The sequence below is a fragment of the Nannobrachium achirus genome (assembly GCF_963921795.1).
Source record: "Nannobrachium achirus genome assembly, chromosome: 13".
In the NCBI taxonomy this organism is placed as follows: Eukaryota; Metazoa; Chordata; class Actinopteri; order Myctophiformes; family Myctophidae; genus Nannobrachium; species Nannobrachium achirus.
Window position 1 is genome coordinate 13467387 of NC_137833.1, and position 27277 is coordinate 13494663.

At 43.1% G+C, this 27277-nt stretch overlaps 1 protein-coding gene across 1 annotated transcript in view; it reads left to right on the forward strand.

Annotated features, from left to right (window-relative positions):
• The window catches only part of LOC308296640 (STE20-like serine/threonine-protein kinase), a 49258-nt gene extending 26458 nt beyond the window's left edge, over window positions 1-22800 (forward strand). The window contains exons 9-24 of the mRNA XM_080739968.1: window positions 331-574; window positions 1135-1370; window positions 2122-2353; window positions 3228-3514; window positions 5126-5524; window positions 5906-6036; window positions 8641-8764; window positions 9885-10064; window positions 14128-14220; window positions 16035-16106; window positions 17666-17795; window positions 18876-19000; window positions 19858-20049; window positions 20657-20782; window positions 21450-21563; window positions 22462-22800. Coding sequence (XP_080596094.1) covers window positions 331-574; window positions 1135-1370; window positions 2122-2353; window positions 3228-3514; window positions 5126-5524; window positions 5906-6036; window positions 8641-8764; window positions 9885-10064; window positions 14128-14220; window positions 16035-16106; window positions 17666-17795; window positions 18876-19000; window positions 19858-20049; window positions 20657-20782; window positions 21450-21563; window positions 22462-22611 — 2835 coding nt within the window. The 3' untranslated portion in view covers window positions 22612-22800. The remainder of the gene's footprint in view (window positions 1-330; window positions 575-1134; window positions 1371-2121; window positions 2354-3227; window positions 3515-5125; window positions 5525-5905; window positions 6037-8640; window positions 8765-9884; window positions 10065-14127; window positions 14221-16034; window positions 16107-17665; window positions 17796-18875; window positions 19001-19857; window positions 20050-20656; window positions 20783-21449; window positions 21564-22461) is intronic.
• The last annotated feature ends 4477 nt before the right edge of the window (window positions 22801-27277 follow it).

The window sequence follows — 27277 nt, forward strand, 5'->3', positions numbered from 1 at the left end:
CCTTTCTATTCCATGTAGCTACTCTTGCTCTATCGATAAATGTGTGTAATCTCTGTGTTCATGTCTAAGGTGGGTTTGTCCATACAGTATGTGTTGAAATATAATGTCCATGTATTTGCTAGATAATCACAGCGTTTACTTCCATAATAATAGATCTTTTACATGTTTTACACAGTTTTAATGTCTTTGCTAAATAGTTATTATATCGATTTTAAAATCATTTAATCAAATCGTATCGCCATGAATGAACCAATATCGTCCATGTATCGTGATGCGTATCGTATCGCTGTTAGAATGTATCGTTACACCCCTATTTCCTGTTGGTTTCAGGTGACGCCCGGTCACAAGCGGGCGCCCTCAGACGCCAGCGTGGCCAGCAGCGAGGACGTCCCGGCCGCCGCCGCCTCCTCGGTGGCCCTGGAGGCCGTCACGGAGAAGACGGAGCAGACGGAGGACCAGTGGTCCAGCGACAAGCTCTCTGACGAGGGCCTGGGGACCAGCGAGGTGGACCGCGCCGAGGACGACAAGCTCAACGAAGTGTCCGACTCCAGCAATGAAGACCTGGCCACAGCAGGTAATAGGCACCGTCGTCGTGACATTAACATCACTGTCGGGCAGAAACCAAAAGTAAAGCCCTGCTTCATCATACAAAACTGTCTCACAGGAACTAGTGAAAATAACCGATCTACAAGCACACAAAGCCTCGCACCGCAAGGTGTTGTGTGCTTGTAGATCGGCTATTTTAACTAGTTTATAAGTCGTTTTTAAAACGATAAACACAAAACGAATAGTTTTGGACAACAACAATTAGGTTTTTAAGCATTTTTTGCACAGGGAAGATGATGACAAACTGGAACGGACCACATGGCCAGGATGTAAACATGAATCACATGAACGGACGGACCATCGTCTTTTCTTTTCACCCGGAAAATCCAAATTCTATCCGATCATCCGTTCTTTAGTTAGGGTCCCTAGAAAAAAAGTTTGTTTTTAAAGAAAAGACGATCTGGGCGCCATAAGCTAAGCTTGTAGATCTGCTTTTAGATCCACTATTTTTAATTTCAGAAAAGGTGTGAAAAATCGTTCAACAGATGAATTGTGACGGTTATGTTATGTAATACTACATTATGACAGACCTGGCTACAGGACCACCAGAAGCCACCGAGGAGGAGGAGGAGGAGAAGGAGGAGGAGGAGTGTCTCTCAGAGGAGCCCAGCCAGCCTAAGCCCAGTGAGGGCCATGTGGAGGAGCCCCCTGCTGGCCTGGAGGTGGTGGTGGTGGTGTCACCACCAGAAGAGACAGCACATACACCAGCTGCCCAACAAGACTCTGTGACAGTTAGTCAAGAAACAGGGGAGGAGGAGAAGGAGGTGATTGATGCCAGTGTTGACAGCACATTTTGATTTGGTTTTAGTCATGGCCTTTTTAATTTAGTTTCAGTCATATTTTAGTCTTCTGAAAAGTTTTCATTTTAGTCTAGTTTTATTCGACTAAATATCACAAGATTGATCTACGGTTGATTTTGTCGACATGGTGGGCCTTGATAGCGATGTGGTGCGAGCTTGTAGATCTGCTATTTTCAGACTGACTGATTTTCAGATTGATTTCAACACCCGAGCGCAACCCGACATAAAATGACATACGTGTCTTAGTTCTACTGGATCCCTTCTCCACTTGTCCCTCCCTAAAATTTTAGTCTAGTTTTTATTTGTTGATGAAATTGTAAATTTGTCAACATATATTTAGTCTTAGTTTTTATTTAGTTTTTTCTCAGTGAAAAATGATAGTCGACGAACATATATCGTCATACTTTTGGTCAACGTAATTAACTCTGATTGGTGCTCGACTGAACAAGATAATATGGCTACTATGCCCAAAAAAAAAAGTTAAAGTTAAATCCAATCTGGTCGACAGTCACTTTGAAAGTCTGAATGAGCGCAACTGGTACTTGTAAAACGGTAGCATTATTTGTTCTTTCGTGAATAACCAATAATATCCCCATTCAAACTTCCTCGTCGGGCAACCTGAAAGTAAACTCCACTTGCCCAAACGTTTTATTTAGTTGCCACGGGCAGTCGGGCAACCGTTAGCGTCCGCTAAATGCCTAAATTGCAATCGTAGGTGCACGTCGAGGGACCGGAAGACGAGTGTCCCGGAGTAACGGGCCACGCGGAACACGAAGAGGCCAAAGTAGCGGATGAGGAGGAGGAAGGAAAAGAAGCGAGCACTGAAGAGTCTGACATGCCTGTCCAGCCTGCTGAGAGGACCGAGGAGGCAGGAGAGCAACCACTACCCGTACCAACGGAACCAGCTGTCCTCTCAGAAGGGACTGCTGCGAAGGAGGAGTGCACAGGTACTGTATGGAATGTATTTCTGCATGCACGTCTGTCGTCTGTCCCTCGGCAGTACTTTTTATATTGGTAAACATGACGTACTGTATCGCATTTGTTGTTGTTTATTTACTTTATGAATGTTGATTACCTGGTGTTCAATCGTGTTTTACTGTCGACTGTATATTTAGCCACTGATTCATAAACCACAGATCTGAACTGTTAAAAAAAAAGGAAAACTAGTCATCCCACTGATACAAAAGATGTCTTTGTAGCTGAAGTTGAAAACCAGCCCAACATTTTATTACATCTTGATGTCACTGGTAGCCTGCCCAGTTTGAACTGGATTATAAAGTAACTATTATTGTATGGTAATAGTTTCTAAAAAAAATGATTAAGCCCTTGGCCTCGTGTCAAGGTCAGGTTCTTAGATTCTTCAGGTTATTATGTAAGTTTCTTTTGGTTCTTTGTTTTGACTTAATGCCCACCCTGAAGTCAATGGCTTTGAATAAAAACCCACGAAAAGGCTGCAAACCCTGGTTGCTGGTGGTGGCTCTTGGTAACTGGAAAGCGAGGAGTCCCACTGGCTGCGTTGCACCTTAAGGTTCCCCTAGGCCGGGGCATAACTCTCTCTCTGTGTGTGTGTGTGTGTGTGTGTGTGTGTGTGTGTGTGTGTGTGTGTGTGTGTGTGTGTGTGTGTGTGTGTGTGTGTGTGTGTGTGTGTGTGTGTGTGTGTGTGTGTGTGTGTGTGTGTGTGTGTGTGTGTGTGTGTGTGTGTGTGTGTGTGTGTGTGTGTGTGTGTGTGTGTGTGTGTGTGTGTGTGTGTGTGTGTGTGTGTGTGTGTGTGTGTGTGTGTGTGTGTGTGTGTGTGTGTGTGTGTGCGTGCGTTGCGAATAGAAGCAACTCAAAACTCGACTCCAGAGTGCACAGGGCCGCCTGAGGAGACGTCTACACAAGAGGCCGTAGTAGAGGACAGATCGTCGCTCGCGGGTGAAAACGGCACGCATACAAACACAGTGAGCGTAGTAGCGGAGGAATCGAGCGGGGACATGGGGTTGGATGCTGCAGAGCGTTCCACTGAAGACCTGCTGGAGGAGAAGACCACAGCGGATGGACCTGCTGGGGAGACGGAAGAGGAGGACCCCCAGGAGGAAGCGGAGCAGCTGTCTGCACACGAGGCACAGGTACACTGACCCAGACCTGTGTTGATTTGGACGTTTCGTAGGATTCAAAAGACACTTATAGAATCGGGTCAAAATTCTAATTTTCACGATTTTTCAAAAATAGCAGATCTACAAGCTCGCAGCGCGGCACTCGGTGCCGCGCTGTGAGCTTGTATATCTGCTATTTTTCAATAGTTAAAGCATAAAATAATGATACACAATAATGTGTACCCGTTCTAAATGGGTTAAAGTTTTTGGAGCTGTGTGGAACACAAGCTCCCTATACGTGGCCGTGTGTGTGGCCGTGTCTGTGTGTCTGTCTGTCTGTCTGTCTGTCTGTCTGTAGCCTACAGGACCTTTTGTGACCACACGAGGGCGCTGTTGTTCAGGCCAGGCCAGACACCCACACACACACACACACACACACACACACACACACACACACACACACACACACACAGCTCCACTTCGAACAGAGGTTCGATTTTTTAATAAAATGTCACTTAGTTTTAGTCACATTTTAGTCCTCAAGTATTTTGGCAGGCCTTGATGGCATCGTAAAAACTGGCAATGATGATGATTTTACAGTTGGTTGCATGCTGAGAATAGCAGATCTACAAGCTCGCGACATGTTGTGAGCTTGTAGATCAGCAGGGTGTCCCCGAGTCCCAACAAATATCTCTAAAACACTCTCTGCCAAATTGCCCCGGTGTTCTCTACAATTAAAATGATAACACTTGTTTTTGAGCTATTACATGGCACTAGGCACACCTAGAATAATAGTCCCTCAACCTGATTAAAACATGAAATGGTCAAAAGTAGCTAAAAGTAGTCACATTGTGGTGTTCATAATGTGGGTGCATCATAATGTATTGTGAGCTTGTAGATCAGCTATTTTAGCTATTTGTTGTTGTATGATTGATTGTTGTACCAATTTTATTTGATCATGAAGCAAGCAGACCGCATCTCCCCTAACCAACATAACCTTTCCAGCACGCAAGGTAATCGCCCCCCTAACACCAAATGGGGAGGAGATTAACATGACAACAATACCCTCTCTATGAAAGAGCACAGTGGTCTGATTCAATTCAAAGGAGCTTTATTGGCATGAGAAAACAGATTCAATCATTTACAGTTCTTTGACCTACAGCTTGATCCGATAACCTTTTTTCAAATGATCCCATCATGTGCAGTCAAACGGTTCTTCTCAGTCAACTGAGATAGACAATAGGAGGATACAGAGGTAACGGCGTCCTGTAACTCTGTGGTTCCCAAACGTTTTAGCTCATGACCCAAAAGAGAAATTAGGTGTTTGCCTGGCACCCAAACTAGTGAAAACAGCAAATCTACAAGCACACAGCACTTCGTGCCGCATTGTGAGCTAGTAGATCGGCCATTTTTAATACATCTTAACTATGTCTATTTTTAAATGGATGGAATGTCTTGGATTTGTAAAATGTATAAAAAAAATCAAAAGGATTTTCACTTGATTCATAACCCATTAAAAACTGGTCCGTGACCCACAGATGGCTTCTGACCCACTGTTTGGGAAACAGTGCTGTAACTACTGCAACCTAAGTATGGCAAATGGAATACATTACACATTAGTATTTCATGTTTTCTCTTCTACAGGCCAGCGAGGAGGCTGAACCAGAGGAACAGACGGGAGCTGAACCCACGGAGGAGGAAGCCAAGGCCACCTCCGTGGTTTCGGAGACGCCGGACATTCCTGAGGAGGTGGCCCTCCTCGAGGGCGAGACGAAGGAGGAGGAGGAGGACAGAACGGCTGCCACCGGCGAGGGAGAGGAAAGCCTCGTCCAGGAGGACACCTCCTCTGTCCCCGAGAGCGAGGCGGAGTCGGAGACCAAGCCGTGGGAACACGGGAGCCCCGCGGCGGCGGTCAAGCCAGACGCCGAGAAGGACTCGGACTCCGGGAGCAGCTCTGCTGCGGACAGCAACAGCTATGACCTCAACCTGTCCATCTCCAGCTTCCTGTCCAAGAGCAAAGAGGCCGGTTCCATGTCTGTGCAGGTAATACCAGGTTCTTAACAAGCATACACTTAAAATATGAAATATGAATCTGTTAAGACCTGATTCTACAAATGCCTTTGAAAGCAGTAGTTCTCAAAAGTTGACGTTCCAAGGACGCCCAAACTGTATTTGTATATTGTATTTGATTTTTATTTTTTTTAAATAGCCAACGCTAAAATCTAAAATGATACAGACACTTTTCTGGTTTTAATTGGTTAAACAGGAATAGAAAAATAAATCACAATTGATTGAAACTTCATCCCAACCCAAGTATTTAGTTTTGTGTTTTCGGTCAGTAAAGGTGTAAAGGAGAAGCACGGCCTCAAGGGGCCATTAATGGAGGTGTTTCCATCCTTAGTCTTTGTTTTTGTTCTATTGCAGGACATGAAAAGACAGAAGAAGACTCTGAAAAAGACACGCAAGTTCATGGTGGACGGCGTGGAGGTCAGCGTGACCACGTCAAAGATTGTCACAGACAACGACGCCAAGACCGAGGAGATGAGGTTCTTGAGGTAGGACCAAGAGACAAGGAAAAAGAGAGACATGCCACCTCTGGTTTACTTCCCGTATCCGCGTGAAGTAGATGGCCGCCTTTTTAGGACAGTGGTTCTCAAGCTTTTCAGGCCGCGACCCCAAAAATAATCATATTTTAACTGGGGACCTCCCACCCTGACGAGCACTAAGAGTTGAGGCATTACATTTTGTATAACATGGTTCTATTGTGAAAATAGCCGATCTACATGCTTACAACACCTTGCGTTGCGAGACGTTGTGAGCATGTAGATCAGCTATTTTCACAATTTCTGCCTCTAATATTTAGCGGTATTAAAAAGTCCTTAAATTGTCACTTTGGAAATGTGCATATACCCTCTGTACACTAAAGCTTTTTGTTGGTTTGTTTACTGTTGAGTGAGAAAACAAAGTTGCCAATTAAGTTAAATCATCTGGGACCCCCCCCCCCCCCCCTGGGGGTCCCCACCTCCAGGTTGAGAACCACTGTTTAGGAGACTGGAAGCAGGTTAGGGTGTATTATTTCCAGTGGAAGAGTGAACGTGATGAGACCCTAGGTGATGATCCAGTCGTCTCCATGGATGGATATCCAGGGTTTGATTAGGTCAGTGTCGTGACATTCATATATGGAGATCCAGGTGATGATAGTCAGCAGTCTTGATTTGCAAATGAATTCTGTTTTGGCCATATATTGAGCATCCATATATGGGCACTGTCAAATATGGGCTTAAGTTAATATTGATGACATCAGGGATCTCCATATATGATTGCCAGAACAGGCTGTCTTTGTCATTGAGTCAACAATGTGATGTCACAACAGGAGAACGGACGGGGAATCAAATAAAGCAATGGAAACTACATCCTCAAGTGATGATGACCTGGCTGTGGTTGTTAGCCTATTAAAAAATAAAAAGAAAAAGAAGAATAGAAGTCTTCACCGGCGCACACAACCCATCACATCACAGAAGAGACAACACTCGTTCACCGTCCCCCCTCCGCTCCGTTCCCCCACAGACAGGCAACTCGCAGCAGCGGTGTAAAGTAATTAAAAGTACATTTACTTGAGTAGCCTGTACTTGTAGGTATTTGCACTTGAGTCAAATTCCCAGTATTCCTTCTACTCCACTACATTTTGGATCCTATTGTATTTAATACCCAGCGATTTATTTTAAAACATTAGTCTTTTTTGCATATAAATTAACAATAAAACATACATAAACCATGCTTTTACCAGTAGACATTCAAGTACTTTTTCCAAGCAGCCACACAGACGAGAGACACGGAAAAGAAACACTGTTCCCCTTGGCCTCAATGCAAAGGGAAGGACCCTCGACCATGCTCTCTCTCTCTCTTTAAGTAGGATAGAGTGAGCTTGATTTAATACAGAGAGAGAGAGGAGTTCACCAGCGAATGTTCGCTAAATTCGACACAAGGGCGAATAAAAAACAGGCGCCTTTTCGCTTTTTCGAAATTCGCATTTGGTGTGGACGCTTCCATTGACTTTATACGGTTTTAAACAAAAAGAGAATTATACGCTAATTCGCTATTCGCCAATTCGCCTGCGGTATGTACGGACCTTTATCCATCCACTGACTTACGGACAGGATCTGCCGGGTTTCATAGTAAACTGCTACAAATCAGGATAAAATCTACTTCATTAGGGATGGCGGATCTTTAATAATTGAATGTCTTTGGGTAGGACCGTCCCCCTGGCCTAGCCTTAACGGAGGCCTAATTATGGAATGTGACCCATTTAACACGCTTGCCTCAAATAGTTCCCTGTTCACTTCACAACTCCCACAGCTTTCTGCCGGTGGCAGATGGGTTTATGGGCGCTTGATGGATGCCTCATATTATTAATACTGACGTCAACGTTCTATTTATTCCATTTCATAACGACACTGGAAACGCGCCGTGCTTGTTACGACAGTGTTTTGTTTCCGTTGTTGTCATGCCCTGATGTCATGTTTTACTGTCTCAACTCTATATTTAGCCGGCGATTCATGAACCACAGATCGGAACTGTCACTTGTTTCCCACTGCAAATAAATAGTTTATTATACGGTTATTTGTATAAAATTAACTGATGTATAGTAATATTTTCCAAAAATAAATTTGAAATCCAAGCTAATAGAAACGGCATGCTTCCTATTCCTGGAAAGTTGGCAAGCTATATGATGACAAAAACTAAGAATAAATATATTGACAATTTCGTCAACAAAACAAAAACTAGACTAAAATATTAGGGAGGGACTAGTGGAGAAGAGATCCAGTAGAACCAATGCAAGTACTTTAACTAATGCAAGCCATTTTATGTTTGGTTGCTCAGGTGTAGTGCTCTGAAAATAGCAGATCTACAAGCTCATGTTGTGAGCTTTTAGATTGGCTATTTTCAGCATGCAAGTATAAAATCTGCCATTAAGATGCCATCAAGGCTGGCCAAAATATTTGGTTATACTGTAGAAGTGAAAGCAGCAGATCTAAACGCTCACAATGCGTCGCTTCGCGCAGCGTTGCGAGTTTGTAGATCGTCTATTTTCACTACTTATTAAACATTTGTTTTCTGATTTTCTAATAATGTGTTGTTGTGCTCCTCCTCCTCCTCAGGCGCCAGGAGCTGCGGGAGCTGCGTCTCCTGCAGAAGGAGGAGCAGAGGGCCCAGCAGCAGCTCAGCAACAAGCTGCAGCAGCAGAGGGAGCAGATCTACCGCCGCTTCGAGCAGGAGACCACCGTGAGTCCACAAAGAGGGGCCGCCATTCTCAAGGCCTTGTAACCCTTTTTAACGCAATCTCTGCCAAAAAAAAAACCTATGTACTGCTTCTCCGCCAGGCCCGAGGAACCAGAGGATTTAATAAGCTTTAATTAAAAATATATATTTTATCGCAGCGAAACTAAAATAGGCGATCGGTTCCAACACGGACCCATTATGGAGACGGGACGTTTAACATTGAGGCCGAAACCGGAAGCAGGATGGTCCATCCTCTATTCCGGCCGTTAGCTTTCTGTGTATGCAACATGGCTTACAAAAAGACAACCGCTGGACGGATTTTCAAAATTTCAACGGATTTTCGAAACTGATGAAATACCCGCACTCGCACGATGCATAGTCCGTGTCCGATCGTGCACGATGGAAACTCTAGCGCCCATGTTAAAAGTTAAGAGAAGCCAGGCAGTGAAAGACATAGCGAAATTTTCGGGTTGCTCGGCTGGTCCAGTCAGTGAGTTAAGGCCCGATTATACTAAATGTCTAAACCGTTTAAATCTAAGTGGTCTAAACCGCAAAAATACATTTCTGGTGCTTTGGTTGATGACCTGGACATTGGGCCTATGAGTCCTGCAACAGGCCGGGGCCCTGCGGGTACCCGCGTTAGACGGGTGAAAACAGGTGGAATATATACTATTATTAATGTGCGGTTTAGGGGTACACACCGTCCCCTGAATGGGTACGGGCGGGCGACATTTTATTGTGAAAATCAGACAACTATTTCCGACTAAAGAGAACACACATTGAGCAGCAGAACACAACCACGGCATGCATACAGCATTGTTTCCACCTAAACAACGTGGAGCGCACACAGTCAGTGGGCAGCAGGAGTAGGACACACAACACAGAGACACAACCACAGCACGCACTAACACGTTAGCCATGTTCTCATCATAGCAACTAGCAAGGGTGGTTTAAAAGGCTATCTAAAAGAATTAAGAGTTGTAGCCGACCTGGCGTTTATGTAAATACTGTATATTGCGTCGCAAACACTGAGGACGGCGTGTAGGGACGATCGGGTTGTTAAAACTGGACCCGTGCAGGACTCTGCTATGAACCCATTGGATTTGTTGTTCTGCACGTCTAGGGGAAGAAGCGTCAGTACGACCTGGAGGTGGAGAACCTGGAGAGGAAGCAGAAGCAGACCATCGAGCGCCTGGAGCAGGACCACACCAACCGGCTGCGGGACGAGGCCAAGCGCATCAAGGCGGAGCAGGACAAGGAGCTGTCCAAGTTCCAGAACATGCTCAAGAACCGCAAGAAAGAGGTAAGGAAGCGGGCTGACCACTGACTGAACTGGGATTCCTTTATAGAGGTCAGTTTAATGCTTGGGAGTGACAAAGTGTCTAACGGCCGCGTCGCCACAATGAAAGTGATGTCTAAACCGGTTGGTTCTCAAACTTTCTTCCTGTCAAGGACCTCCCAAATTGATATGTATTTGGCCACGGTATCCCCTATCTGAAAATGTTTCATGCCAGGGAACAGCCCAGAAGAGAAGACTAAGAAAGTGTTATCTCCCCCCAAAATTGAGATTTTTCAAATGAATTAAAAAATGGCAGATGTACAAGCTTGTGAGCTTGTAGAGCTGCTATTTTTGAATAGCTGACATATACAGTAAATGGATAAAGTGGTCAAAATTATTTTTGTGATATATTACTACTACTTTTGCCCCGGACACCACTTTGAGAACCAATGGTCTAAGCAAACAAAGAGATGTGTGGCGGTATCGCCGCGTCTCCCCTGGGTAAAACTGAAAAGGTCACAGACGCTTCATAAAATGTCACATACTCTGATTGGTTGGGAAGACGAGGTAAGCTAGCCGCTGCCACAGAGATGCGGGAGACCCGCGTTCCTTCTCCTTGTTTGCATTTTCTGGCGAGGCTGTCGGCGAGTGGAAGACGGTACGAACGCTCAGAAGGACTTGAAACGCGCTGTGCGGCTCCTCGTTCGACACTTGTCTCTCCAAGCATAAATTGTCCTTAAGGGTTGCTTTGCATGGGGTTCTCTTCGAGAGTGCCTTTTATCAGGTGTCTTACTGGTGGAGGTCAGGCTGGCATTCTATAGACACCAAGATGTTGTGGGCTTTAGTGCAGGTGCTGGGCTCAGCTATGACATGCCATATGAATTCCATTCCATACATGTTGTTGCTGTGTTCTGCTGATGATAGTAATTGACAGATGGTTCTATGATCCCTCCCTAGCTGCTGCTGCTGCTGCTGCTGATGCTAACTCCTTGTTGTTTAATTCATTATTGATCTTCCCTGAGGCTTGCGGTTGCTTTCCAAATGGCCTTGTGTTGCTACTTAATCCATTATTTCTGGCGAACCTGATAGACGAAAGTACCATCATAAGGAAATGATGCATCAAGTATTAGGGCTGCAACTGGCGATTATTTTCTTAGCAATTATTCTATCGAGTCCTTTTTCCATTAATCAAATAATGATGAAGCATATTTTTCTTTTAGATACTTACATTTTTATGTATTAAAATGATCAAACACTTAACACATATACAGTAATGTTCTACTTCGTCTCAAATGGTGTCGTGCACATGCATCTTTTTTTGCCCAAAATGGAGATCAATTGGTAATCCTTTAATTAATTCAATTACCCATAATTTATTTAATCGATTTGTTTAACTGTTGCAGCCCTAGATGCATCATTGGAATACAGGAAAACTCGACCTAAAACAAAGTCGACCCAAACTCGTTTCCCAACGGGTCTGTGACCTTAAAGGACCAGGTCACCTCTGGGACAACCAGATCTTATTTTATTGTTGTGTGGGACACGATCAACACAATCCTGATTTATTTTTTGTGTTCAATCTGTGTTAGATATGTTAGTATTTCAGCATGCTACAACTGGTCATATGATGCATTTTGCATCATATGACCAGTTGTAGCATGCTGAAATCGGCTGAAATACTAAAATATCTAAAAACACAGATTGAACACAAAAAATAACTCAGGATAAAAAAAGATCTGGTTGTCCCAGAGGTGACCTGGTCCTTTAAGCTAGATTGATCCTACATCAAATCTTTGCTTCTGGGGGTCCCTGGAACAAAATATTTCGCGATAGGGGTCCATCCGTGGAACAAAATATTTTGAGATGGGGGGTCCGCGGCCAAAAACACATTTTGGGGGTCCTTAACCACTGATAGGCACATTCTACAATGTCTTCTAAACCCTAACAGTTTTCCTGAAAAAACTTATGTTGCTATAATTTTTTCTCAAACTTTGTAATGTCAAGGACCCTCAGCATGATATGTATTTGGCCACGGACCCCCATCACAAAATATTTTGTTCCAGGGATCCCCAGAAGCAAAGATTTGATTTTGGTCTATTCTGCATCTAGCTTAAGGTCACAGACCCGTTGGGAAACGAGTTTGGGGTCGACTTTGTTTTAGGTCGAGTTATCCTGGCTGTTACCCATGATTGCTACTTCACTCATAATGCAAACATATTTGTGATATTTCAGATCCTGTGTGCTCTTCCGGTGTTCTTTATGGCACTTCCTGTTCATGCTTCATGCCTCTCGCTTCATGCCTACAGTAATGTCATTGTGCTTCTTGCCATTTTGTGTAGTGGTCTGAGCAGTGGTTTTCAAACATTTTAATTCTGTGGACCCCCCATTTGGTATGCATTATGTACATTTATTTATTTATAGGCATTAGGCCCATGGACCCCCATAACTCAAGTGTGTGCAAATGGAACCATATGGACTGGGTCCATTTGGTTTCCATTTGTACACACAGAGTTACAGACAAATTAAGGGTCCTTTTGGTTCCCATTTGTACACATTCCATTTGTGTCCGTGTTAGCCTACATAATTTACCTGTAAGGGTCCGTTTGGTTCCTAACTATCAATGATATAGCTGGGAAACCCCCTCAAGGACCCCTGGGGGTCCCCGGACCCCCACTTTGAGAACCACTGTCTCAGAGCATATTATGTGTAATGCTCAGGAATACTATCTTGGCTGGTGAAGGGCGGCATAACTGTGTTGCTTTTAGTTGCTGTGAGTTTACTGTGTTGTTCACTGTTAAACAGGTGACGAGCCTTAAGCTTAAACTGATAAAATGCATATTTGTTCTATATTTTGTAATGTTGTTGTCTTTGTGATGAACCAGAAATGTCTTTAATGTGTGTAACTAACCTTGTCTCCTGTATGAGTGTGCGAGTTTGACTTGGTGATGGGCTTTGGTGAGATTACAGTGTGACTTTTGGTTTTGGGCTTAAGAAAAAAGGGAAACAAATAATGAGTCTGAGTAACTATGATGAAAAAGTCTGAGACATTTTTAACCAAAGTTTCATCCACTTTGTGATGTTTTTTTTAATTATTAAATTTGACCTTTTAATTGATCTGCCCAAGACTGAGTTGTTGAACAGTCTTGGACACATTCCATGCAAGTTACTCTACTTGTATGAGGCCTGTCTTAAAGCACCACTTCACCCATGTTCAACCTCATAATATAATTGGTCCTCACTAATCCTCAGTATCAAGGGGGGTGGGGGGGGGGGGGGGGGGGGGGGTTGTGGGACTGAGTTACTGGGGCCCAAGGTGGAGAAAGCCTTAATTATTTTATACTAGCAGATACAAGCTCACAGCTACGAGCTTGAAGGTCTGCTATTTTTCGTGAAAATGTGTGCAAATCTTTGAATTTTTTAAGCGAGCATTTGTAACTTGGCTTGTATATCTGCTATTTTTCAATAGTTAAAGCTCAAAATAATGCGTAATAATGAGCTCGCCCTATGAAGAACATTCATGGGGGGCCCGCAGTGAATCCTTGTACCCAGGGCCCAGAATTTTGTGCGACACCCCTGATGCTCAGTATACAATTGGTATCCTCTTAAAAAAGGGCATTAGTTAGGACCAATTACAGCATATGAAGATAAGGTTGAATATGGCTGAAGTATGCAAGTAATAAGTGCAGACTGTGGGACTTAATTGGAGGCAAGGTAAGGGAGACTAACGCGTTTGCCATGCAACTACTGAAAGTGATTGTGTCTTCATGAAAACGGCTCAATCTAACTCATGTGATCAAGCAGCAGGATCTCTGGCTTCTGATGAATTCTGAAAGGCTACTAATCAAAACAACTAGCGTTTCCTTATGGCATCAAATGCAAGGCCATGGGAAGGGAACCATGCATGTTATTGTTCTAATCAAACAGTGGCTTTGGGATTCAGGTTCTTTTCCTCTTAATCTCTAGACAAATCCCTGCATGCCTTTCCAATACTGTAGTAGTAGTAATAATGTAGTTTGGGCTGACTTTAATTTTTCGGGAGGAAAAACTAAAACAAAACCTCAGCATCTAGTGTCTGCAAACACCTCAGGCAAAACAGGAAGTTGGATCGTCACCAAAACACTTGAGAAAAGAGCTCATGAAGCGCTTAAAGGAGGATCTATCGCTCATTAAGAGTGCAGAGGTAAACCTTTTGTTCTGTGACCTTTTTCTAATTTGTCTGTTTTTCCATCTGTGGTTCTCAAACATTTTATTTAGCCGCAGAGGGGGGGGGGGGGGACTAAAAAATATATTGTCCCAATTTTAGTAGATATACAAGCTGAGAACGAGTCAAACCACAGAACGTATTGAGCTTGTAGATCAGCTATTTTCACAGGGATGTCAAACTCAAATACACAGTGGGCCAAAATGTAAAAAAAGGTACAAGTCGAGGGGCCGGACTGGTTCAATGTCTATTTAAATGCGGACTTGTGGCCACGGGCCCTCGATATGCGCCAATGAACTACTAGTGCATTGTGGGACTTGTAGTATTATGTTGGTGTGTGTTGCACTTGCAATATACCAGAGGGCCAGTTCAAATAGTAATTAAATATCATCCCGGGGGCCAAAGATAATTCATTCAGGGGCCTGATTTGCCCCCCGGGCCTTGAGTTTGACATATGTGAAATAAAACAAAGTTTAAACTATGGTTAAAGTGATTATATTGCTATATTAACCAATTTAGCCGGGGACCCTCTGTAACCCCCACTTTGGGAACCACTGCTTTTCCTTAACCACTTTTTTCTATTCTTGACTGACTGACCTGACTGACTGACTCACAGGCTGTTCTCGTGAGCTTTTTATGCCTAGAACTCATACACTCACACTCATCCTCTACCAATGTGCGGCACTCCTACTGCAAAATACTCCTACTTCATAAACCACATACCCTAACCCTGTACCCAAAGCCCTCTGCAGGCCTCTCTTTATTTTTGTGTACATCAACAGTTTGCATGATGAACTCCTACTTCTAAGAGCCAGGCTATAGCATGGAAAGCAGTTTTAACGTTATACGCAGGCTGTATTAAAGGCCCAAATAATGCAGGAGTCCCCGGGCCACTCTGGTGCATGAGAATACGAGAAGAACATGATTACTAATTCATTGCCTTCATCGTCGTATTATTTCACCTGGACCGCGACTGGTGCTTCGCCCCAACACAATCACATTAGGAAACGTACAATGGATACTAATGGATTAAAAGTACATACTGATGTAAGAACTTTGCCACAAGTTACATAGTTACTAGTTATCGTGATTTGCAATTGTTTGAACAATAAAATACTGTATGTACACATTTTTACAACTCAACATTTAATTGCAACATCCTATCCTTGTATCCTTGTGTTACTTATTTTTAAATAAATAAAAAATATAGGATAGAATCCTGTGTTTAAATGTTGAATGGAACAAATGTATATAGTAACTATGGTACTTTTGTTGAGATTCCTTACTGCTTCCTTACTGTACCATTGGTATCCATTGTACGTTTCCTAAAAAGAAGGACTCTTCAACCACATGAAACCTGGCGTCCCTAGTTTGGGGGTGAACATTCGGCGAAAGTAGACGATCTGCAAGCGTTGTGAGATTGTAGATCAGCTACCTTTGGCGAAAGCGATTTGATACAGAGGGGAAAGGGAACGGAACTATTATTGAGCCCTGTTGGACTCCAGTCCGTGAGGTACTGAGGCTTGTAGTTCTGCTGTTCTTGCCGAATGTACACCCCAGAAGAGGGAACGCTAGGGTTCAAATGGTTAACTCGCCATAGCAGCACTCTCAACATGAACAAGGTCCATCAGAAGATAAAGTGAGGAGAAAATGGTGTGTGTGAGTGCGCGTGTTGGTCCTCCGCCTGCAGTGAACAGACCATCCCCTCCAGTGTGTGACGTGTGTATGCGTGTCGTTGTGTGTTCCTCCCTGATCTGGGTGAGTGTTGTGCGCCTTGTTCTCTCCATCCACAGGCAGTGGCCCAGGTTATGATTCAGTCTTTTCAGTTGTCTTCATGTGCACTGTTCAACGCTCAGATGCAGGATGTAAGTTCCCCACCACCACCACCCCTCCCACCCCTTATCTCTGTATCAGGCCCATACTTATAAGCCTAATTCATACTTTGTCTCGGTCGCCGATTAAAACAGGTTTTCACGCTATGAGCTTGGCAAGCGACACCGCCGTGTCTATGGCCGCAGCAGTTGAATTTTAGTCGATAACATATCATTTTATGAAATAAATAAATTGATTCCTATTTAAAAAAGGAAATCTACAAAATGTAAAATATTGAAAAGAGAAGATGGCAGATCTATTAGCTCATCTAAAAGCTAGATCGCCTATTTTCACTATTTTTGCATGAGACCATGAGGCAATGAAGAATAAAAATAGGGCTTAAGTGGTTAATCGATTTGTTGATGTGTAATTTAATATTTTATTTAAAACCCGCTTCTCCATTACTTGATTAATCGCAAAGAAAATAATCAATAGTTGCAGCCCGACTGTTGTGTAACAAAGTATGAATTGTGTTTTTTACATGTGTGCGTTCTTTCTCCAAAGCACCTCCTGGATACCTTTATGAACAACACATAGCATGGGTGGTGTTTGTTTTGTTTGTTGTTGTTTTTTGCGGTGTTGTCACTGTATTGGTACAGTGGTCTTCTACCCATGTCCTGTTGTCACTGTATTGGTACAGTGGTCTTCTGCCTTTTCCTGCACAACACTACAGTGGACTGTGCTGAGCTACAGTCATGCACAATACTATATGCACCTTCTCAGTCGTGGAAGAAGTACTCACAATGTACTCAACTGTGCTCAAAAGTATTGGAATCAAAATGTACTTAAAGGAAAGTAAAAAAAATACCTCAAAATGGTACGGTACTTGAGTAAATGTACTTGTAGTTACTTTACACCACTGCAGTCTCTACATTACTCCCCACAGAATCGTCATTTCTGTAAATCATGAACATTTGTCCCATGTTAAAGGGCAGTAAGAGGAACACATGGTTTGATGGTCATGACCTTCTGACCACAAAATCACATTGTCACACACAACTCCTTTGTTTCTCTCTCTCTCTCTCTCCACTTACTTTCTTTTGATACAAAAATTATCCAACGCAATGTTGATTTTAGGAACGAAAGAAGTAAAATTTAGGTTACTTGTACTGCCATGTTTAAAACCAAATAACCAATAAATCCAAGCACATAAAGGCAGTCTGATGTTGGGTGTACCTGTGTGAATGTCAATGTAGATGTTTCTTCTTTTTAGAAAATGCAAGTCTTGGTATCGTGTTAACTTTTCTCTCTCTGTGTCTCTCTCTCTCATCTTCATTTTTGGATCACTGTGCCATACAAGATGTCTTGACTGTCTCTTCCTCCTGACTCTAGTTATGACGATGTCATATCTCTGTAGTGAAGTGTGGTGTTGAACTTTAGTCACAGCTGTGTCGTTCTTGTTGACAATATATAAATGATATTGGTGGCACATTGTGGTTTTCCGTATGTTGTCTTTCTCTCTCTCATATCCTGTCCCAAACTCTGTGTCCTTTCACACAGTGTTCTAAAATGTCATCTCTATCCTCCTTGTCTCTCTGGCTCCCTCCATCAGGAGCAGGAGTTCCTGCAGAAGCAGCAGATGGAGCTGGACGGAGCCCTGAAGAAGATCATCCAGCAGCACAAGGTGGAGATCGCCACCATCGAGAAGGACTGCCTCAACCACAAGCAGCAGCTACTGAGAGGTACTGTACTCTAGGACATTCTCACATGATTATGACACTGAGAGCAGCAGTGGTTATTTGCAGTGAGAGGTCCGCACCGCAGCAGTGGTTATTTGCAGTGATTCTCAAACTTTGATTTTATTATAAAGATCCCCACTTTGTCAGGTGGAAACCTCATACATGGGTGGCCAAAACTGTTACTTTTCAGGATTCAAATTCAAAAGTAGCAGATGTACAAACTCAAAAACTACTTTTGAGTGACACTGTAGTATGATCAAGTATGTAGGCTGTTAAAGGAGTAGTTCACCCCCAAAATGACTTTTTTTCTATTGATTACTCATGCCATGGAGAGTAGAGTTCAATAATATTTTTTGGTTTTTGTCACATTCCTAAGACAAAAATTTGATTAGAGTAAATTTACCCCCATTGATTCCGGATGGGGACCCGTTTCGAAACGGATCAATAGAAAAAAGTCATTTTGGGGGTGAACTACTCCTTTAATTTACAAAAACACAAAAAGCTTTCTGCTTGACAGCAACTATATAAATTAACTCAAATCGCTTTTTGGTAGATATTTGATGTTGACAAAAACTGACAAATAATGGCCGAGGCCGTCTGTGCCTGACTGGTGGTGACTCAGACAAACACAGCATGCATATTGAGGGCTGTCATCACTAGAATGCCTCAGACCCCTCGTCACCAAACCAACATGCATGTGCATGTCCGCTCACTCCAGACATGCGTGCGTGCGTGCGTGTGTGTGTGTGTGTAAACTTATGAGAACCGAATGTCCTTCACAAGTATCGAAGAATTTGAGAAATTGACATTGAGAGGACCATTTACCTGGTCCTCACAAGAAAAATGGTTGGTTTATGGTTGGTTAGGTTTAGGGATTACTTGGGTCTGATTTATCCTTAGTTGCGCGCTGGTGTCGTGCACCGAAATATAGAGCATCCAAGGACATGTTGTGAGCTTGTAGATCTACTACTCTTCGACTTTCGGATTTGAATATGGCATTCATCAAATCACTGTTGTAAAATGTTAGTCCACACAAGTATAATACATGAATACAACCCAAACCTGTGTGTATGTGTTGTGTAGCTCGAGAGGCCGCTATGTGGGAGCTGGAAGAGCGCCACCTGCAGGAGAAACACCAGCAACTGAAACAGCAACTCAAAGACCAGTACTTCATGCAGAGACACCAGCTGTTAAAGAGACATGAAAAGGTAAAACGCTTCGACCCGAGAATAAGTTATATATGTGACTCTGTTCCACAGATAAATATTGTGAAAATAGCAGATCTACATGCTCACAACGCCTCGCACTGAGAGGCGTGGTGAGCATGTAGATCGGCTATTTTCACAATGTTCATCTCTTGCCTACTTAATATTTGACTTAATGTTTGGCCAGTTTGGTATTAAAACGGTCTTGAAAGTCCTTAAATTGTCACTTTATAAATGTGCAGATACCCTGTATACACTTAAGCCTATACTGTGTGTTGGTTTGTTTACTGTTGAGTGAGAAAAAAATGACATTAAGCTAATCATCTGGGGACCCCACAACATCATTTGGGGACCCCACTTGGGGTCCCGACCCCAAGTTTGAGAACCACTGTTATATACCAACACTGAGCAGACAGCATTGGAATTGGAACAATTTCTTTCCTGATTTGATGAATTCGGTGACCCATCTGAAAATGTACAGTATTTTCTGTTCTAAAGAGCTGGGGAGACGCATGTTACTGAACAAATACCCAATTACAATGATCCACACCACATGATTTATACTGGGTTGAGCGACACATGAGCTTGAAGATGGGCTATTTTCAGCGTGCAGCTACAGTAAGTATAAATCAAGCCATAGAATGCCTCTAAGGAAATAAGCCTGTCACGGCTTAATTAATGTGTGTGTGCTTGGTTATGTTTTGTGTGCGTGCATGTACTGTATGTCACTGTTTCCCAAACAGTGGGTCAGGAAGTAGCTCTGCTATTTGCTAAAAGCTGGATAGGTCCCAGACAAACGTCGAAATCTCCTTTTTTTTGGTCTTGAGCTAAGAGTGTGGGAACAATGCTGTGTGTTGTAGGAGATGGAACAGATGCATCGCTACAACCAGCGGCTGATCGAGGACATGAAGAATCGACAGACGCAGGAGAGAGGTCGCCTGCCCAAGATCCAACGCAGCGAGGCCAAGACGCGCATGGCCATGTTCAAGAAGAGCCTGCGCATCACCGCCGCCCCCGGCACCCCGGAGCAGGAACGCGAGAAGATCAAACATGTAAGTAAATGGGGGAAATCTCGCTATACGTGTCATTATTTTGACTACCAGCGTCGGCAGGTTAGCTACTCACCAGACTGACTCTCAAGCTCTGACATCACACTCTGACATCACTGTGATGTCAGGGGAACCAAATACCTTTTATGCCCATATATGGAGATCCCTGTGATGCCCGGGGAACCAAATCCCTTTTATGCCCATATATGGAGATATGGAGATCCCTGTGATGCCAGGGGACCAAATACCTTTTATGCCCATATATGGAGATCCCTGATGTCATCAATATTAAGCCCATATCTGAATATCTATGGGTACCGGAGGTCTCCATATATGGTTAACTGGTCCGATAAACATCCCTGGCCAGATGGCCAAGACATGGCGCGACCTCGCCCTTTAGGGCGAGGCCCTTAGGTGTCTTACTGGTCTCATTGCTGTGTGTGTGTGTGTGTGTGTGTGTGTGTGTGTGTGTGTGTGTGTGTGTGTGTGTGTGTGTGTGTGTGTGTGTGTGTGTGTGTGTGTGTGTGTGTGTGTGTGTGTGTGTGTGTGTGTGTGTGTGTGTGTGTGTGTGTGTGTGTGTGTGTGTGTGTGTGTGTGTGTGTGTGTGTAGTTTGCCTCTCAGGAGGACAAGAGGCAGAAGGGTGAGAGGATGAACCAGCACCAGAAACATGAGAACCAGATGAGAGACCTGCAGCTGCAGTGTGATTCCAACATCAGAGAGCTGCAACAGCTACAGGTGAGCTCACCACACACACACACACAGGTGACGCTATCGCGTCGAGGCTCTAATCACCCTGTCAGGGTTTATTTCTCAATGACGACCCGCTCCCCATCGATTGTCCTTTGCTTAACGGACAGCCCACACCAGTAATGAGTGTTTTCCCGTGGCCAGGGTCTAAACAGTGATTGATACCCAATTAGGCCTAGAATTATTTAATGCTTTAACTATTGAAAAATAGCAGATATACAAGCTCACAGCTTGCTCAGCTGCGAGCATGTAGGTCTGCTATTTTTGAAAAATCACGAAGTCTTTGAATATATATTTTTAAAAGTGAACATTTGTAACAAAAATATTTGCTTCTGGGTGGTCCCTGGAACAACATATATTGAGATGGAGGGTCCACGGCCAAATACATGTAATTTTGGGGGTCCTTGACATGAACAAGTTTGAGAACCACTGATTTAGAAGAAGGATTTAGAAGACATTTATAGAATCGTGACGAAAATATTCAAAGACTTGCGCAAATTGTTAACCGTTTTTCAAAAATAGCAGATCTACAAGCTTGTATATCTGCTATTTTTTAATAGTCAAAGCATAAAATAATGGTTAAAGTGGTTCAAATCTAAAGTGGAACAGATTTGTGTTCAGGCCTAAACAGGTTTTAATACATCCTGACTTTCAGAATGAGAAGTGCCACGTGCTGATCGAGCACGAGACCCAGAAGCTGAAGGAGCTGGATGAGGAGCACGTCCAGGAGATCAGGGAGTGGAGGGAAAAACTCAGGCCCAGGAAGAAGGTAAGATGGAGGTCCCCTTCTTGTTTACTGGATTCCAAATGTCCTCCAATGTACAGTATACAGCCCTTTGCACACAGGCGCGTTTATCTGCACGGATAAAACGGACAATTTCATTTTTTTTAAGAAAACAATGATTCGCTACGACCTCATGCACACCGGATCCGAATTAGCCGTGCGACGAGTGGCTGCGGCCGTGCGTTTTTTTCGATCGAACCCAGTTCCATTTGTGCGTCTTGTCGCATGCGGTAAAAAACTCATCACTCCTTTTATGACTCCTTTTGGGATCCGCAGCGCCGATTCCGCACAGCATTGCACACCAAATCCAATGCGTTTTATTCATGCAGCAAACAAAAAAAACGCAACTGTCCTGTGTGCAAAGGGCTTATCTCTTGTTTAGTGCAAGGTTATTCAAAAATGTTCAGGCCATGGACCCCTTAGTTGAAAGAGTGATTAAGTAGGGACCCCTTTGTATAAGATTGTGTTGCTGATTCAACTTTTTTATAGATTTCATTGATGGCTTCGTAGCCTTGTTTGACAGCACTGTGTATTGGATTCATGTTAATGTGTATTTTCTTTTACAACCCCTTAAACCCTCAATACTTAGTTAGTAAACTAGTAAAGTTGACCGTTCACTCTATACTTGATCTGCTCTTTTTTCCCTCTACGCCAAGCCTCTTTGCTGAAAATATCTGATCTACAAGCTTGTAGATTGGATACTTTTGGCTAAAGTTCTCCCCAGAACAGTGGTTAAAGTAAAGCGACATTGGAGCTTTAACCTTTTTTTATATTTCAACCAAGCAATATCAATTGCTCTTACTGTACTTTTTTAATCAGTTAGTACCTTGTGAGAGTGGATTTATTGAAATGTACATGTGTGTATTTCTGGCGCCCTCTGCAGGCGCTGGAGGAGGAATTCACCCGGAAGCTGCAGGAGCAGGAGGTGTTCTTCAGGATGAGTGGCGAGTCAGAATGCCTTAACCCCACCACCCAGAGCAGGGTGTCCAAGTTCTACCCCATCCCCAACATGCACCACTCTGGCAACTTATAGCCATGTTTTCTCTTAGTCTTTTAACAGTCTATTCTTTTTTCCAAGGATATGTATTAGGCCAGTGGTTCCCAAACTGGGGGAAAATAGCAGATCTACAAGCTCACGCGAGGCGCTGTGAGCTTAGTAGTTCTTCTATTTTCACAATATTTCTCCGCAGAACTGAGTCAAACTAAATGTAATGCCTCAACTCCTGTACAATTCCAAGTGCTTGTCAGCGTGGAGGGGGGGTGGGGTCACGGCTTGAAAAGGTGGAGAACCACTGCATTAAGCCACAGACTGACCCCCGGTTGATAACACATCTATTTTGTCTCTCTGATGGCCCCAGATCTACATTGTAAAGTCCTCAGTGTTCATTTATCTCAAGATGTTGTACAAATTGTATTGTATTATTAATATAAATTGCTCCAAAAAGGTTGGGAACCACTGGTTAAAGTCGTGCAAGACACACCTGGCTGTGGTCATAGACTCCCTCTAGTGGACAGTAGTGGTAGGTGACGAGGGGCTCATGACGGTGGTTATTGACATGACCGTCACTGCAAAAATGTGGATGCTTATAATTTATTGTCTGCACTGCTTTTTGCGTGCGCCGTCGACATGTGTGACGTGCCTCAATTCAAGTAGGCTACACAGCCCCCTCCCCACAGCTGCACTCACTCTATCACTGCTTACACGCCACTACATATTGTCCAAAGGATGACGCTTGTGCACGTAATGTGTGCGTGAACACGTTTGACCGCTTAAGTACCATGCATAGTAGTACATAAGAACTGCAGGAATAGATAAGCAACGGAGGGTGAGACAAATTCCGTCCGGTTGATCCGGTCTGTCTCCCAAGCCTCCGTACTCTGGATGATTTAGATCCGTATACGGACGCTTACGGACAGCACCCAACTGGACGGACTGAACGTACAAGATGTATATCCGTAGCAAGAAGTACCCACGACCACCGTTATAAAACATAGGCGCAGTAGTGATTTATTACTTTAATAACTCTGCTCTAACAGCGGTTCTCAAACTGTGTGTCCCAATAATAAATATATTTTATCAAGAAACGGAAAAAAGGTTGTTACACAACCACTTGAAGAGGACGCCTCGACTCCTCACTCATCACGCATCAACAGTCATCAGCTGAGCACAGACAGCGAGGCACACAAGTCACAAGATGAGATGATGATGCGGCTCATTTATTACTTGGGAATTATGTTCAATATATGAGCGGGTGTGTACGTGTGTTTTGTTATAATTAGCCTACTCCGGGTCCGCATCCATGTGGTTAAATTTGTACCCTCGCGGAGTTGCATTTACTGCGATAATGTTGCCGACAGACAGCAGATCCAGTCCAGACTGTTACCACGTATTTATACTGTACCAAACATCACGGCGGGTCAAAAATCTGTGGTTCTACATATTTTGGCTAAATGCTTCGGTTTTTACACGTGTGAGAACCACCTTCATGTGGCGCGCGGACGCAAACGGGAGCAGAATTGGAGCGGAGAGCGGGTCGGCACATAAATAACGTGCATGTCTACTATGCATGGCGACGGAGTTACCGTACGTAGTTCCTCACCCAAAACGTACACAAAATCAACCATACGTAACTATAAATGGCCCTTTAAAGGTAGGTTAAGTGAGACAAAACTAAGTGTTTAACATGTCAAAGCTCTATATTGCTTACCACTTATTTGAACACAGAACCTATCACCAAACACTTGACACCCGCCTTCAGGTTTTGTTTGTTAATTTCAAATACAGCCTGCTACAGAATGATTGTTCTCCAGTGCCTAATTATATATTTAACGTTGTTTTCCTCCAGGCTATAGAAATGCAATGTCCCACTAGCACCTATAGTTTATACCAGTGGTGGAAAAACTACTTAAACTTTTTACTTAAGTAAAAGTATCAATGCAATTTACTAATGTAGAAACACTCTGTTACATGTAAAAGTCCAGTAATCAAAATTGACTTGAGTAAAAGTACAAAAGTATTCACATCAAAATATATACGTAAAGTACCAAAAGTAGAAATCACTCATTATGCAGGATGTCCCCTTTCACAAGTCATCATGTCTAAAACGTATTTATTTGTATTATTTTTTAAATTGCAGATCTGCATTTCTACATTGTGAACTTGGAGATCTGCTATTTTCAAATGTCCGAAATGTATGGTTACAGTATGTTTTGTGATAATCAAAATCTACAAAGTAACAAGTAACTTGAGTTTTAACATTTGTTGTGGAGTTAAAAGTATGTTTTCCTCTTGAGACGTAGTGAAGTACTTAAAATTGGAAACACTCGAGTAAAGTAAAAAATAGCTCAAAATTGTACTTAAGTACAGTACTTGAGTAAATGTCTTTAGTTACTTTACACCACTGGTCTATACTCTGTTGTATGGCGGTGACAGAAAGAAAGCAGTTGAATTGTGAACTTGATTGTCTGTTTTGGGCGCGCCGCGACACCATTGTGTAACTCTAACTTTACGAGAGCGACATGTCCGTATGTCAACGTGTTGTGTGCTGTCAAGGATTACTTGAAATGATTTGTCATGAAGCCGGTGCCTCAGCCACAGGCGGCGGGGTGACTTTTTAGCTGCAGTTATGGGTCTTTTCCACTACAAGAACTGCTACGTGAACTGTGACCAGAACTGAGTTCTGGAGAGTCCAGAATCAGAACTGGGGATGGGACGATATGAAAATGATGATTATTGTGGCAAAAATAATTGTGATTAACAATGTTACACCGATAATCAAAATACTTAAAACCTAAAATCCCACTTTGCTTTACCACTTGAACGATAAACAAACTTTCAAAATGTTTTTCGAAAATAGTCCCAAATAACATCACAGAACTTGACAGGGTTCTATGGAAGGTTCTGGGTTATAATCTTCATAGTGGAAAAGATCCTATCAGTGAAGAAGGAGAGAGGGCTCCAAAAACAATACCTTCTATTTGTAGGGCTTTTGTTCAGTTCAGTTGAGTGGTTGGTTCCCCGTTCCCTCTGTATCTAATGTTGTCATGCTGTAGGAGCATATTGGAAGTTGTTATAATACGAAGGAATGTATATAACGTCTTGTAAAGCAGTGGTTCTCAACCTTTTCAGGCTGCAACCCTCAAAATAATATTTTAACTGGGGACCCACCCCCCCCACCCTGACGAGCACTAAGTCTAAGAGTTGAGGCATTACATTTTGTATAACACGGTTCTATTGGGGAAAATAGCAGATCTACATGCTCACAACGTCTCAAAACGCGAGGTGTTGTGAGCATGTAGATCGGCTATTTTCACAATTTCTGCCTCTAATATTTGAGAATTTGGCCAATGTTGAATTTGTCATTTTAGAGGTATAAAAAGTCCTTAAAGGAGTAGTTCACCCCCAAAATGTTTTTTTTTTCTTCTATTGAATGACATTTTTTCTATTTCTATTGATTGATTTGGGGACCCCCGACCCACAGGTTGAGAACCACTGAAAGGATGTGCTGACAAAGGAACCCTCTGTGTCCGCAGAATGCCTTTTATGAGCAGAGGAGTGCTTTGGAGATCGTTGCTGTCGGTTTGAAACCTTATTTCTACTTTATATTTGAACTTTTTGTGTTTTTTCGTTAAATGAATGGCCTATACTTGGTCACACCACGGTGTCACACAAAAGCATCAAAAGTAGCAGAACCGCAAGCTCGTTTGAGCTTGTAGATCTGCTACTTTTGCTATTTTTTAAATTTTAATCCTCAAAAGTAACTCAAAAGTAACGGTTTTGGACATGGAGGTTTCCTCCCGACAGACTAAATGCTTTCTGCGGGCACTGGGCCCTAAGATGTTTGTATTTGTAATGTTTGTATGAAGTGAAGTCAAATACTGTGCTGAACATACATTTAGGCTACTATACAATCTTGCGAGTCGGATGAGTGGCGAGAGGGAGGGGGAGGAAATCTATTGCTGTTGTTGTTAGTCTTTCTCTTCTAATGCTGTAACCCCACAACACACGTTCCCCCTGCCTGTATGCTGTTATCACATGGGCTGTACCCTGTTACTTCTTACTTATTGGTTAGATCTTTAATTTTATCTAATAATAATTTAGTTTTTTTATTACACATATACAGTATATCAACAAATCACCTTTGGGAGTTAATGCTGACCAATGTTGCCATAAATATTTTCTTCAGGGCACATGGTTTCATATGATGTGTGTGTGTGTGTGTGTGTGTGTGTGTGTGTGTGTGTGTGTGTGTGTGTGTGTGTGTGTGTGTGTGTGTGTGTGTGTGTGTGTGTGTGTGTGTGTGTGTGTGTGTGTGTGTGTGTGTGTGTGTGTGTGTGTGTGTGTGTGTGTGTGTGTGTGTGTGTGTGTGTGTGTTGGGGGGGGGGGGGGGGGGGGGTGATGATGGAACGCAACCGTATATTGAAGGAATGTAAAGCTGTTAATTTGCACTGTTTATGAGCTACATGAGCTGAGATATGCAGTAGTGATAATATCTATATCCTGTGATTTGTGACAGTGAGGGAGAATAATGTTTAGGTGTCCTCGTTTTGAGCCACTCTGGTTTTATTAAGCCACCATTACATTACATGGAAATGACTTCTAATGACAAGTTGAGGAGGAAGCTGTTATTATACACTATTGACTGTACCACATTATTAGCCTTTAAAGGTGTATTCAGTGATAATGAAAGTGGCCGGGG